The 13,235-nt window shown below is 38.8% G+C and overlaps 1 protein-coding gene across 4 annotated transcripts; it reads left to right on the forward strand.

Annotated features, from left to right (window-relative positions):
* Nucleotides 1–6,288: 6,288 nt before the first annotated feature.
* On the forward strand, nt 6,289–12,603 carry LOC111449418 (ABC transporter B family member 4-like). 4 transcript variants are annotated; one of them, XM_023089295.1, is made up of 13 exons: nt 6,289–6,487; nt 6,769–6,906; nt 7,105–7,444; nt 7,552–7,606; nt 7,687–7,862; nt 7,945–8,166; nt 8,245–8,483; nt 8,569–9,094; nt 9,180–9,453; nt 9,545–10,413; nt 10,500–10,766; nt 10,846–11,109; nt 11,788–12,603. In XM_023089295.1, the coding sequence occupies exons 3-13, from the start codon at nt 7,154–7,156 to the stop codon at nt 12,448–12,450; spliced, it is 3,846 nt and encodes a 1,281-aa protein (XP_022945063.1). In that variant the 5' UTR covers nt 6,289–6,487; nt 6,769–6,906; nt 7,105–7,153; the 3' UTR covers nt 12,451–12,603. The 4 variants fall into 4 exon arrangements, with proteins under 4 accessions (XP_022945063.1, XP_022945060.1, XP_022945062.1 ...); XM_023089292.1 differs by having other exon boundaries at nt 6,290–6,487; nt 7,078–7,444; XM_023089294.1 differs by having other exon boundaries at nt 6,290–6,487; nt 7,109–7,444.
* Nucleotides 12,604–13,235: the final 632 nt, after the last annotated feature.

Below are 13,235 nucleotides of genomic sequence, written 5' to 3' on the forward strand. Positions count from 1 at the left end.
TTTTTTTTTTTTTTTTTTTTTTTTTTTTTTTGCAAATTTATCTCTTTTGTTTATTATTATTTTTTACTTTACATAATAAATTTAGTCAACTCTTTAATTTTATTCTTATTCAAATGGTTTATTTTGTCCACATGATTTGTCGTGATCTTATAATAATGATAATATAATAATATAATAATGATTTGAGATGGTTAACAATGGTCCCATTATATAATATTTCTATTTTTAAAATAAATTAAATTTTATTTAAAGATGATAAGCTTATATAGAATTTAATAAGTTTAATTAATAAAATAATCCAAATTAATTCAAAATATCAATAAAATTAAAAAACTCATTTAATATCATGAGACGTTATGACGGGCTCGTCTCGATTCTATTGCCTAGGTGTCGAATTTCAGCTGCGGGGGTAAAGTCTTCCTAAAACTCGTGTCGAATTTCAACTGCAGGGTAAAGTCTTCCAAAACTCATTATAAAAATAATAGATATTTGACAATAATAATTTCGGTCCCGTACATGATGCATGTCTATATTTTGTGTATGCATATTTGACCCCATTTAATGGGTTATTTACCGAGTATTTCTAATATTCAATTTTTTCTAAAATTATTTATTTTGAGACATACGAGTGTGGTAAGTCGTATGCCAACTAAATTATGTGGTCCAGTCATCACAAATTTCCATCATATTATTATTATTACTATTTTATTGATCTAAGTTATTTGTTATTCCAAAGGCTAAACTTGATAATAAATGTGCGATTCTTAGTAAATAAAGCTATCGTATTTATCATTTGTTTAAATATTGGTTAGACGAGGTATAATTTTAGTCAACTGCATAAAATGTCAGATTATTTTTTGTACGTTGATGACGTTCAAAGTGGTGGGTGTTGGATGAAAAGTCTCGCATCGACTAATTTAGGGAATGATCATGGGTTTATAATCAAAGAATACTATCTTCATTAATATGAGATCTTTTGGAGAAGCTCAAAGCAAAGCCATGAGAGCTTATACTCAAAGTGGACAATATCATACCATTGTGGAGAGTCGTGTTAATCTAACAGTGGACATAGCACCACACCAATTCAAGATCTATTTGTGCACGGAGGCTCAAATGAAAAACAAGAGCTCGATACGAATGACCTGAAATCGAACATATATATATATATTGCGGATCAACAGGAAAATTGTAAGCGAGTCGGGTGAAGAAGACAACCAATTTGGGTCAACTTTGGGCCGGATTTGAGTTACTTAGTACGAGAGCCAACCCATAATGAACATTCAGTTCCCGCTCACACATCTTCACCCCCACAACGACACATGCCACTCATGCTTGTCAAAAGCATGTTGCTTATGTCCGCATGACAGATGTCCTAGTCTTGCTTGTTCGGGTCGGTTGATAGGGACGTCAACCAATTGAGTGGGGGAGGATGTCACGGTCATGCATGTCCAAGGCGTGTTGTCATGGCCGCATGACAGATATCTTGGTCTTGGTTGTCCAGGACGTGTTGTCCATTGTTGCATACCTGTTCCAAACTCCTTTTATATGTTTTCATCCTAGATAGGTATTTACTATTCCATATTGGGTCAGTACGAGGGTGTATGACCGTTCACTAAAATCGTGTCTACACCTGCAAGGGCTAAAATGCCCCAAAATGTACTATAGCGGGATATGACTAGCTTTCAACTTCTTCCTACCCGATAGTTATATGCAGTAAGCCGTTGTTGCCTTTTTGCTTACATTCCCATCTAACACCATTTACAATTTCTCAAATCTTGCTTTCAAAACTCTCTTTCGAAATCTCTCCGCCTCCGTTTTCTAAAAATATGTTATGGTATGATACGTTTGACGATATGACGAATATTGTGATAAGATGTATGATATGAATGGTGTGACAATAAGATGTTTCGACAAGATACACAACCTAGAAATTACATGAAAAGTTATGATAATGATATGATACGAAGAAAAATGCTAGAGAGGTTTTCTTACCTGATAATGAAAAATGAAAAATGTTGGACCTCATGCACATAACTCAACACCATCAAGATTGGCTCTAATGAACAAACGGGAGAGAATATGAGAAGTTTGTTGGTTTATGCTTAATCATGAACCTGATCAATAATGGGTTAAATATTAAAGTGGCTGTAGTTTAGTGGTGAGAATTCCACGTTGTGACTGTGGAGACCTGGTCTTGAATCCTAGCAGCCACATGCTTTTTTTAGGAACGAGCAAATTTGAAGTTGGTTGGTTTATCCTTAATCATGAAAGCGATGAATGATGGCTAAGTATCCAAGTTGTTGTAGTTTAGTGGTTAGAATTCCACGTTGTGGTCGTGGAGACTTGGGCTCGAATCCCGCAGCCACATTTCTTTTATTTAGCTACAAACGAGCAAGTAATGAATGCTGGCTAAATATCCAAGTGGCTGTAGTTTAATGGTGAGAATTCCACGATGTGGAGACCTAGGCTCGAATCCCAACCGCCACATTTACTTTCATAGATTCTTAAATTTTGTCTTTTTTTTAAGTTTATGAAAATTGATTAATTAAAGAATTAGAGAAAATAGATTTAATTTTGATATCACTAAAGCTGTTATATAAGGTATCTATTTAATAAATAAGGAAAACACATGCATATAAAACAAATTAAATCTTACCGACACTAACACTTTTTTTATTTAAATGCTCACCTTGACTTTCTCAATTCTACCCGTTACTCGTGCAATACTACTTTGTCTTTGCTTAAAAACGTAAGACACAAGCCTTGACTAGAATTAAATACTTAATTTTTTCTATAAATGTTTGAATTTCTAGAATGTTATCGAGGGGCTTTAAGTTTTTGATTTCAAAATGAAATAGAAGTAATAAATGCTTATAAAATAGAACTAAAAAAAATATATAAAAAAAAATAGTAAAAAAATTAGAAAAATGGGTGAAAGTCAACCCTAGAAAGGCATTTTGGTCATTTCCGCCTCTATTTCTTAATTAGGTATTTGGTAACGATGAGTTGGATGATCAACGAGGAAGAAAGAAAAATAAAAACCGAAAAGGGAAGGGAGGAAAGAAAAAAATGATTTTAGGAAAAGTAATAATCGGGGTGCTCCAATCATGTCATGAGTAAGCATTTTTCTAATCGATAGGAATATCTCTCTAACAAACATGCAGGAATGTACTTTGTTACAATTAGGGTGCTAGAGCTAGAGCGGTTTTCATGTTGACTATAACATCTGAGTCCCGACGAGGATTAATTTTCCCAAGGAAGGTTAATTTTCTTAATTTTTGAAATTTTATTAAGGGCTTAGAAGACAAATTTCAAAATGATGTAGAAGAAAAAAAAATGCTTAAAAAATCAAAAGAATCAATATAAAAAATAATAAGAATTGGGAAAAATAGTCAACGTCAACCCTAAGAGTAAAGTTATGATTTTGACACATTCCTAACGAGAGGTATGTAAGAGCCCTAAACATGAAAAGAAAACGAGGAAGTAGGGTTTGAGGGTGAGAAAGAGAGAAATCAAAAAACGTTCCAAACGGCAGCCTTGAGTCCGTTTTGGCTCAAGCTCCTTCACAAGAATTGTTAAACGGACGTTAAAAGACTAATTTAGGTGTTTGAATTACTCAAATTCATCCAGAATTCAAGAAAAACGGGAGGTAAGCTTTCTAGGTTTTTATCTCGATTTTCCTCTTATCTATAAAATTTTGAAAGAGTTTGCCAAGGTTCGAGGACGGTGAGGGATGTGCGACAACGTCTGTTAGCACATGCGGAGTTGGGGAACAAAGTGATCTGAGAACCAACTCGCCAACCCAAACCGCGATCTAATCCAACCCAACTTAGAAATGCCGACCTACATGGACCACATGTCGATATGAGAATAATCGCGGAAAGTCTGCGTTAAGTCATCAAGCCACTCTAGGAACCAAGTAGACCTTTATGGTACCTAGGGATGATCATGTGATTTGTGCTTTATGTGATCAATAGGAATATCTCGATAATAAAGCATGCATTAGAGAACCAAGTTAAGATTAGGGATTTGGAGTTAGAACATTTTTTACGTTGACCTAAGTCAATATGATTCCAGTAGATCGTGTACCTTAAAATTGTGCACGGTGATCAAAGGTCTAAACCTGTGCGCACTCAAAGATTGGATTAGGTTCAAGGAGTTAACCTTGAGCATCCTAAAAACACGAGATGAGATCTAAATCGTCTACACACTCCTAAGAACTTAGTAGACTTCCATCACAAAGATAACTAAGAATCCTTAAAATGCCCTGTAGTAGTGTGACGGTATCACCAAAAGTCTCCCACTCCTATCCCCTCTAGTAGAACCGTAGCACGTGCCTTACTAAACAGTAATAGTATAGGTACCATCGAGCGAGACCTAAGCCAAATAGTGTAGTGCGTTGAGGTGATTCAGGTGTTACTATCTCACGTGGAAATGCCCAGGGGTCTACACTGTAAACTTGTCTTGAGAGGGAGTGTATGACGACGCAGATACCTATTAGTTAGCCGGTATACAAATGTCTATTGGAGTTGAGGAGGTCTATTGGGTTTCTAAGGCTGCTAGGTGGCTTAACACGAACTTTGGATCTAGGTTGTTCTGTTATGACGCCTTGAGTTTTTCTTAGTTTAGGAGCACTAGGGTTTAGACTTTCTAATTGTCAATCACGATCCTAAGGTGCTCAATCTATTGGAGACATCTTGACTTAGCTCATGGTCTAGCCAATCTAACTTTAATGCCCTAGCTCTGTGCAGATAAACACGCTCTACAAGGAAGTAAGTTTAATAGGGAGATAACATCCACAATCACTTGGCGCACGGATCACAATAGTCCATCCTTCATCATAGGGGCATTTTGGTAATTTCTTACCTCAGGAATAACATGCTCATCCATAAGTACATAAAACTGCATGTTAATTGGAAATTTCACCCTCGGGGCATAACGGTAATTTTACCATAACATACATACAGTACATACTCATCTAAAAACGCTATTTTGAAGTTCTCAACATGCATTTTCTAGCCACCTAACATAAGGAATGCTCACATGCTAGCACGTCTTAGTAATCTCTACAAGTATTATTTGCCTAGAGTCCATGTGATTACGTACTTAGATGATGCGTGCCTTTCTGAGCTAGTTTTTACACATGTTAGGAGCTCCAAAATTCTTGAAATTTTCGTGGTAGGTCCTAATTCAAGTCAAAATATGGTTAACATCGATATTAGGAAGAAAAACTGATAAACGAAGACCGAACAAAGCAAAAAGAAGTCACTCACGCACCAACATGCGACCTCACACGTGGAAGAACACTCCACACAGGGCACGTGCGCGTACAAACGCACCCTCAGAGCGACACATGGAAAAATCCCATTGGTGGGGGTGCAAAGTGGGTTAGGTTAGCTAGAGCAGATCACTCTTAGTTCCAGGTCGGACGCAGGTCACGAGCAAACCAACGCGCCTTTGAACCTTACGCAGTGTAGATTAATTCTAATTTTTCCTCATCCAATCCATGCTTGACACGTGGTGATATCGTAGCTGGCCGGGTTCCGCGGTGGTTTCTCTTAATTTTTCATTAGCCACAACAATAAACTTACCATTTCTTGACGTTAGTCAAACATCACCTTCCAATTCGACACAACTCTAACTTCCTTCATGAATCTCGTGCGAAATTCCTCCAGTATCAACGTCACCAAAAATTCCAAACCTAATTCCAATAAATTCTTTCAAATTTGAAGGAAGACCGAAATAAAAAACACAAAAAACTTATTTATCGTTTTTCCTCGATTCTCGATGGATTTGATCAAATCAAAACCCCAAATGGTTCTCCGAATGCCTCCGAGCATTTCTGGTGAAGAAAGTTCAACAAAATTTTGACTCGAAACCATCAGCGGATTTCCACTTTCTCTCACTAAAGACTCTAGAACCTCATTTTCTTTCATGAGTTTTCTTTTCCTTCATCATATCAATCCGATCAAACCTAATCCCGACCTTAGTTCAAAATGACCGATTTACCCCTCGAAATTGAATTAGACCGATATTTCTAAATTTTCACTATTTTTTTTCTTATATTTTTCTCGAATTCTTACTAATTTTATAAACATTTTTATGCCTTCTAGAAGTTCAAAAGGAAAAAAAAGGAAAAAAAATGGGAGCTTCCATGTTACTTTTATATTCCATCCTTCTTTAGAAGGCGGTTGCTCTCATTAATGAGAAATAGAAAAGTAAAGGAGAGAGAGGATCAACAGATACACCTACTTCCTTACAGCCTTGGCCGCTTCCCACCATATTATTTATTCGAAAAAAACACACAAAAACCTATCACATGACGTTCCATATCTGGCCTCTGCTTCTATTTTATGATCAAAGTCAACCGAATACTCCGTCAAGAAAAAGTTGTTGGTTGATCATATCTTCAATCAACAAGCCGGTTTCTGAATCCTGAGATGAACACTCGTTCCTCAAATGAATGCTGGTTTGATTTGATGAACAGGTATCGGCGAAAACGACGAACATTCATATACTGTTCTTGCTTAAAACGCACTCGGAATCAGTTTTTGATTATTCGAAATCCAGAAAATGAACGAGGACTTGGTCCTGATTCTTGCGTCTTCTTTTACGTACTTCCCTTAGCTTATCTGTATTCCTTCGTCGTTTTCGTTGCTTCATTAATCACACAGAAACAATATAATAAATCAAGTAGTCGTAGTCGCTTGCTTGCTTGTATTAACAACGCACCATATTCATTTGCTTCTCTGTCTGTTTCTCTTGAAGGTTGGAGTTGACTAAATGTATATCAAATGCGTTGTAGTGAACGAACAGCCAGAAGCAGTCGGTGAGTGCTTTAAATCAATAACCGGTTCTATTTCGTGCATCCGTTTGGAACCATAACATCGACATCCATCTCTTTAGGTATCGTTTCCTTTCGGTTTAATCCTCCTCTGTTTTGTGCTTTTTCTTGTGTTTTTGGATCCAAAATTTCTAGGGTTTATGAAATTATATACTTCTATGCGTTGAAATTATGATTCAAGCTGTTTCATAATCTGATCCTTTTTGTTTCTGCTGCCATTGATGCATATCTAGCGTGCTGATTTCGGTTATTTACGTTAGTTAGAGAGGAAGTAGATTAAAGTAGGAGGGCGAGGCTGGGAAGGGGAATATGGCATCACCATCGACATCTGCACCGAGCAACTCGAGCTTGAATGGGGAGCAGAAAGGAGTGAAGAACAAGAAGAAAGAAGAAGAAAAAGAGGAGAAAGGAAAATCTGTTCCTTTTCTTAAGCTCTTCTCGTTTGCGGATTCATATGATTACATACTTATGCTAGTTGGAATCATTGGAAGCATGGGGAATGGAATTGGAATGCCTCTAATGACTGTGATCTTTGGACAAGTGATCAATACTTTTGGGAGTAGTCCGGACACGCACGACATCGTTTCGAAAGTTTCCAAGGTTAAATGAAAATTCTATTATGAAATTGCTTGGTTTCTGAGCTCCTAGATTCATATATATACATGTATCTCATCAGCTAATTGACCTTTACAACCTGATGAATTTAGGTGTGCCTAAATTATGTGTACTTGGCTGTGGGAACTGGTGCAGCGGCGTTTCTTCGTAAGTGGATACCGAAATAAGACTGTAATATATGTGTATAAATGAAATGGGATGTGTTTAATTAGATAACGTATCTGCAGAGGTGTCTTGCTGGATAGTGACGGGGGAGAGACAGGCTGCTCGGATTCGAGGGTTGTATTTGAAAACTATATTGAGACAAGATGTTGCGTTCTTCGACAACGAAACAAATACCGGAGAGGTTGTGGGAAGAATGTCTGGTGATACCATCCTCATTCAAGATGCCATGGGTGAGAAGGTATCGTAATTCACAATTCCGACGTGATTTTACAAATGCAATGAAACAAATGGAAACTAACATTGTTGTTGTTCATATACAGGTTGGGAAAACCATTCAACTAGTTACAACCTTCATTGGAGGCTTCACCATAGCTTTCGTAAGAGGCTGGCTGCTGGCACTGGTAATGGTATCTGCTATCCCTCTTCTTGTGCTAGCAGGAGCAACAATTGCTCGATACATGTCCCAAATGGCTTCTCGGGGTCAAAGTGCTTATGCCAGTGCTGCAAATGTTGTTGAACAGACTATTGGCTCAATAAGAACGGTATAGGATTCATCTATCTCTCTACTATTTGGAAAGATGAACGTTAAAACTTAAACCTTAAAACTTCGATGTTCTTAGGTTGCATCATTTACGGGTGAGAAGCAAGCCGTGAGCAGTTACAAGAAGTTCCTAACTCAGGCTTACAAATCAGGTGTGAAGGAAGGCCTGGGAGGCGGAATAGGAATCGGCATGGTAATGATGATCGTATTTTGTACGTACTCTTTAGCTGTTTGGTTTGGCGGAAAGATGATAATAGAGAAAGGATATAATGGGGGCCAAGTGATAAATGTCATCATAGCTGTTTTGGCAGGCTCAATGTGAGTGCATAACATTCTTCTTCGCCATTAAAACATTTTGAGCTTCATTTTTCTGATGGAAACATCTACATGTGACTTGCTTCAGGTCTCTAGGACAAATATCGCCATGCTTGAGTGCATTTGCTGCGGGTCAAGCTGCTGCATACAAGATGTTTGAGACAATTGAAAGGAGGCCAAACATTGACGTTTACGATCCAAAGGGTAAAACATTAGACGATATTCGAGGGGACATAGATTTGAAGGATGTGCATTTCAGTTATCCAACCAGGCCAGATGAACCCATATTCAGTGGGTTCTCTCTTCATATTCCATCTGGCACTACTGCAGCATTGGTTGGGGAGAGCGGGAGTGGCAAGTCAACCGTGATCAGTTTGATCGAGAGATTCTATGATCCACAGTCCGGTGAGGTGCTCATCGATGGCATTAACCTGAAAGAGTTTCAGCTTCGATGGATTCGGACGAAAATTGGTCTTGTCAGCCAAGAGCCAATACTCTTCAGTGCCTCCATTAAAGATAATATAGCATATGGCAAGGATGAGGCAACCGATGAGGAAATTAAGGGTGCATGTGAACTAGCAAATGCTGCTAAATTTATTGATAAACTGCCTCAGGTTCTACCATCTTCATATATTTATTCTCTTGTATAGTTGTATGTATGTATGTATGTATGTATAAATTTTATTTTGATGGTGTTAGGGATTGAACACCCTGGTGGGGGAGCATGGAACTCAGTTGTCTGGTGGGCAAAAGCAGAGGATTGCAATAGCAAGGGCAATTCTGAAGAACCCTCGAATTCTACTTCTAGATGAAGCCACGAGTGCACTCGATGCAGAATCGGAGAGGGTGGTGCAAGAGGCTTTAGATAGGATTATGATCAACAGAAGTACTGTGATTGTTGCCCATCGTTTGAGCACGGTCAGGAACGCTGATATGATTGCTGTAATTCATAGAGGAAAGATGGTTGAGAAAGGTAGAAATAAGAGTAATGGTTGTTCTTCATTGCTGATTACAGCCTTATTTAATTTCTCACATGTTCTTCATTGGTTGTGGTAATTGAGCAGGTTCCCACTCGGAACTCATCAGCGATCCAAATGGCGCATATTCACAACTAATACGCCTGCAGGAAGCGAACAAAGAGGAACAAGCTTCCAAAGATGTGAATCGAACAGAGCTTTCTCTGGAATTAATGAGACAGTCAAGTCAAAGGGCGTCTTACTTGAGATCCATAAGTAGGGGATCATCAGTTAGTCGCAGTAGCCGCCGGTCTTTGTCTGTGTTTGGTTTAACCACTGGAATCGACTTACCGAATGCTGGTGACATCGAAGACACAATTGAAGAGACCTCAAAATCTCCTCCCGTTTCTCTTGGTCGCCTTGCTGCACTTAACAAGCCTGAGATTCCAGTGCTTGTAATTGGAACTATTGGGGCAGTGTTGTGTGGGGTGCTACTTCCCATCTTTGGATTACTAGTTTCTACTGTCATCAAGACATTTTACCTCCCCCCGGATCAGCTGAAAAAGGATACCAAGTTCTGGGCTCTCATTTACATAGTTCTTGGGGTGACATCACTGGTGGCACATCCATGGAGAGCATACTTCTTCTCGGTTGCGGGATGTAAATTAATCGAACGTATTAGATCACTGTGTTTCGAGAAGGTGGTTCGTATGGAGGTAAGTTGGTTTGATGAACCTGAACACTCAAGTGGGGCGATTGGTGCAAGACTATCGTCCGATGCCGCATCCGTGAGAGCTCTAGTCGGTGATTCGCTGTCTCAGAACATAGGCAACCTTGCATCTGCAGTTGCAGGTTTGGCCATTGCTTTTGCTGCAAGCTGGGAATTGGCTCTCATCGTTCTTGCTCTCATTCCTCTCATTGGAATCAATGGCTATATACAAATCAAATTCATACAGGGATTTAGCGGTGATGCCAAGGTATATATATATATATATATGGTCACCTAATTCCTCTCATGGGTTTTAATTTGCATAGCTCATAAAGGGATGGTTTGGCTATGCAGAGTATGTATGAGGAAGCCAGCCAAGTCGCAAATGATGCAGTAGGAGGCATAAGAACAGTTGCTTCTTTCTGTGCAGAAGATAAAGTGATGGATATGTATAAAACCAAATGTGAAGCTCCTCTCAAAACAGGGATAAAACAAGGCCTCATTAGTGGAGTTGGCTTTGGAGTCTCCTTCTTAATATTGTTCAACGTATATGCCCTCACCTTCTACGTAGGATCCCTTCTCGTGCAGCACGGTCGAACGACGTTTCCTGATGTCTTTCAAGTAAATCAATGTTCTACCCATCTCTTTTGCTGCTTGTTTCATATTTGATATCTCTTTTAATCATATATGAGAAGCGCAGGTGTTCTTTGCCTTGTCAATGGCAGCTACTGGAATCTCTCACTCGAGCTCCATGACTCAAGACACTACCAAAGCCAAGGCTGCTGCTGCTTCCGTGTTTGCAATTATAGACAGACCCTCCAGCATCGATCCCAGCGACGAATCTGGGACGGTATTAGGCGATGTGAAGGGAGAAATTGAGCTTAAACATATAAGCTTCAAGTACCCTTTAAGGCCAAACGTCCAAATATTCAGAGACCTGTGCCTGCACATTCGTCCTGGCCAGGTTGGTTGCTCAAAAAATCATATTCCTTTAATGATTATGATGTTGAGGATCGTTGGGAGGGAGTCCCATATTAGTTAATTTAGGGAATGATCATAAGTTTATAAGTAAGGAATGCATCTCCGTTGGTATGAGGCCTTTTGGGGAAGTTCAAAACAAAGCCATGAGAGCTTAAGCTCAAAGTGAACAATATCATACCAATTTGGAGATACGTGATTCCTAACAAGGGATCAGAGTCATGCCTGTAACTTAGCCATGTCAATAGAATTCTCAAATGTCGAACAAAAAAGTTGTGAGCCTCGAAGATATAGTCAAAAGTGACTGAAGTGTCGAATAAAGGGTATACTTTGTTTGAGGACTCCAAAGAAGGAGTCGAGCCTCGATTAAGGAGAGGCTATTCGAGAGCTCCGTAGGCCTTTGGAGAGGCTCTATGGTGTGCTTTGTTCGATTGGAGGATTGTTGGGAGAGGAGTCCCACATCGGCTAATTAAGGGATTGATCATGAGTTTATAAGTAAGGAATACATCTCCAAATGAGGTCTTTTGGGGAAGTCTAAAGCAAAGCTATAAGAGCTTATATTCAAAGTGGACAATATCGTACCATAGTCATGATTTCTAACATATAATTATGATAATGATAATGATAATGATAATGATACGGTGTTTGTGTTTGATCCATCCAGACAGTAGCTCTGGTGGGAGAAAGTGGAAGTGGTAAGTCGACAGTGATAGCGCTATTGCAGAGGTTTTACGATCCTGATTCAGGCAGCATAACAATCGACGGAGTAGAAATCAAAGAGTTTCAGCTGAGATGGCTGAGACAGCAAATGGGGCTGGTGAGCCAAGAGCCAATGCTGTTCAACGAAACCATACGAAACAACATAGCATACGGCAAGGGAGGGGAGGCGAGCGAGGAGGAGATAATAAGAGCAGCGGAGTACGCGAATGCACACAGGTTCATCAGTGGATTACAACAAGGATACGACACAAATGTCGGGGAGAGAGGACTGCAGTTGTCGGGTGGCCAAAAGCAACGAGTGGCCATTGCTCGAGCCATCATAAAGGACCCAAAAATACTACTGCTCGATGAAGCCACGAGCGCACTGGACGCAGAGTCGGAACGAGTGGTGCAAGATGCATTAGACAGAGTGATGGTGAATAGAACCACGGTCGTGGTGGCTCATCGGCTCTCGACAATCATGAATGCTGACGTGATCGCTGTTGTTAAGAACGGAGTCATCGTCGAGAAAGGCAAGCACGAGAAGCTTATTGCGATCAAAGACGGGTTTTATGCCTCTTTAGTTCAGCTCCACAGTTCAGCTGCTGCTTCCTCTCCCAACACCTAAGTCCTAATGGACTTGAACTCTGCTTACCTTTTATCTTTTTGCTAATTATGTATAACGCAGAATTGTGTTTTATGCTTTAAGTTGTATTGGTTGAAGTAAATTAGGTGAACCATAACTTTATAAATTTAGTCGACAGTGTTATCTTTATAAATATTACTTTCATTTCTAGTTTTCTTATTTTTCAGAAATCTTTTTAAAGATCAAATAAAATTTAAAAGAAAAAAATAATTATGATGCTCGAGTACACCGAACAATCGAGACCACATTCAAATCAAAATGATTCTAGCGATAAGATGATTAAGAAAGACTTAAAAAAAATTAATTCCAAATTTAAGCGCGTTTTATTTGGAGTAATTTTATATAAAATGACTCATCAAAAGAATTAGATATGTCCCCGGAGCTTCTCGGTGTAATTTTTCTCTGTTTAGTATTATTTTTTAAAAAATATAATAATTTTAAGATTTTCATTTTTTCAATATAAATTTTACTAAAAAAATTCTAATTAATTGAGATATTTCATAATTTTAAAATGTATATATAGTGGGTGCGTGTGCGTGTTCTCTCATGCTCGGGAGTTCCTCTTGCTTAGTGTGGCATCTAGCTTCTTCTTCCTTATGGGGTATTTTTAACCGTTAACTCACCCTTCTAAGCAACAACGAACAAACCCTACTCCTAAATCATGTCCCAAAATAAGAGGGCTCAATTCATCATCCCTTGTTCATAAGTTACTTGGTTCAATTCTATTGAATATGTTCAACCTAGAAAACAGGGAGTAAAGTTCAAGC

This window comes from Cucurbita moschata, unplaced genomic scaffold (genome assembly GCF_002738365.1).
Source record: "Cucurbita moschata cultivar Rifu unplaced genomic scaffold, Cmos_1.0 Cmo_Scf00011, whole genome shotgun sequence".
Taxonomy (NCBI): domain Eukaryota; kingdom Viridiplantae; phylum Streptophyta; class Magnoliopsida; order Cucurbitales; family Cucurbitaceae; genus Cucurbita; species Cucurbita moschata.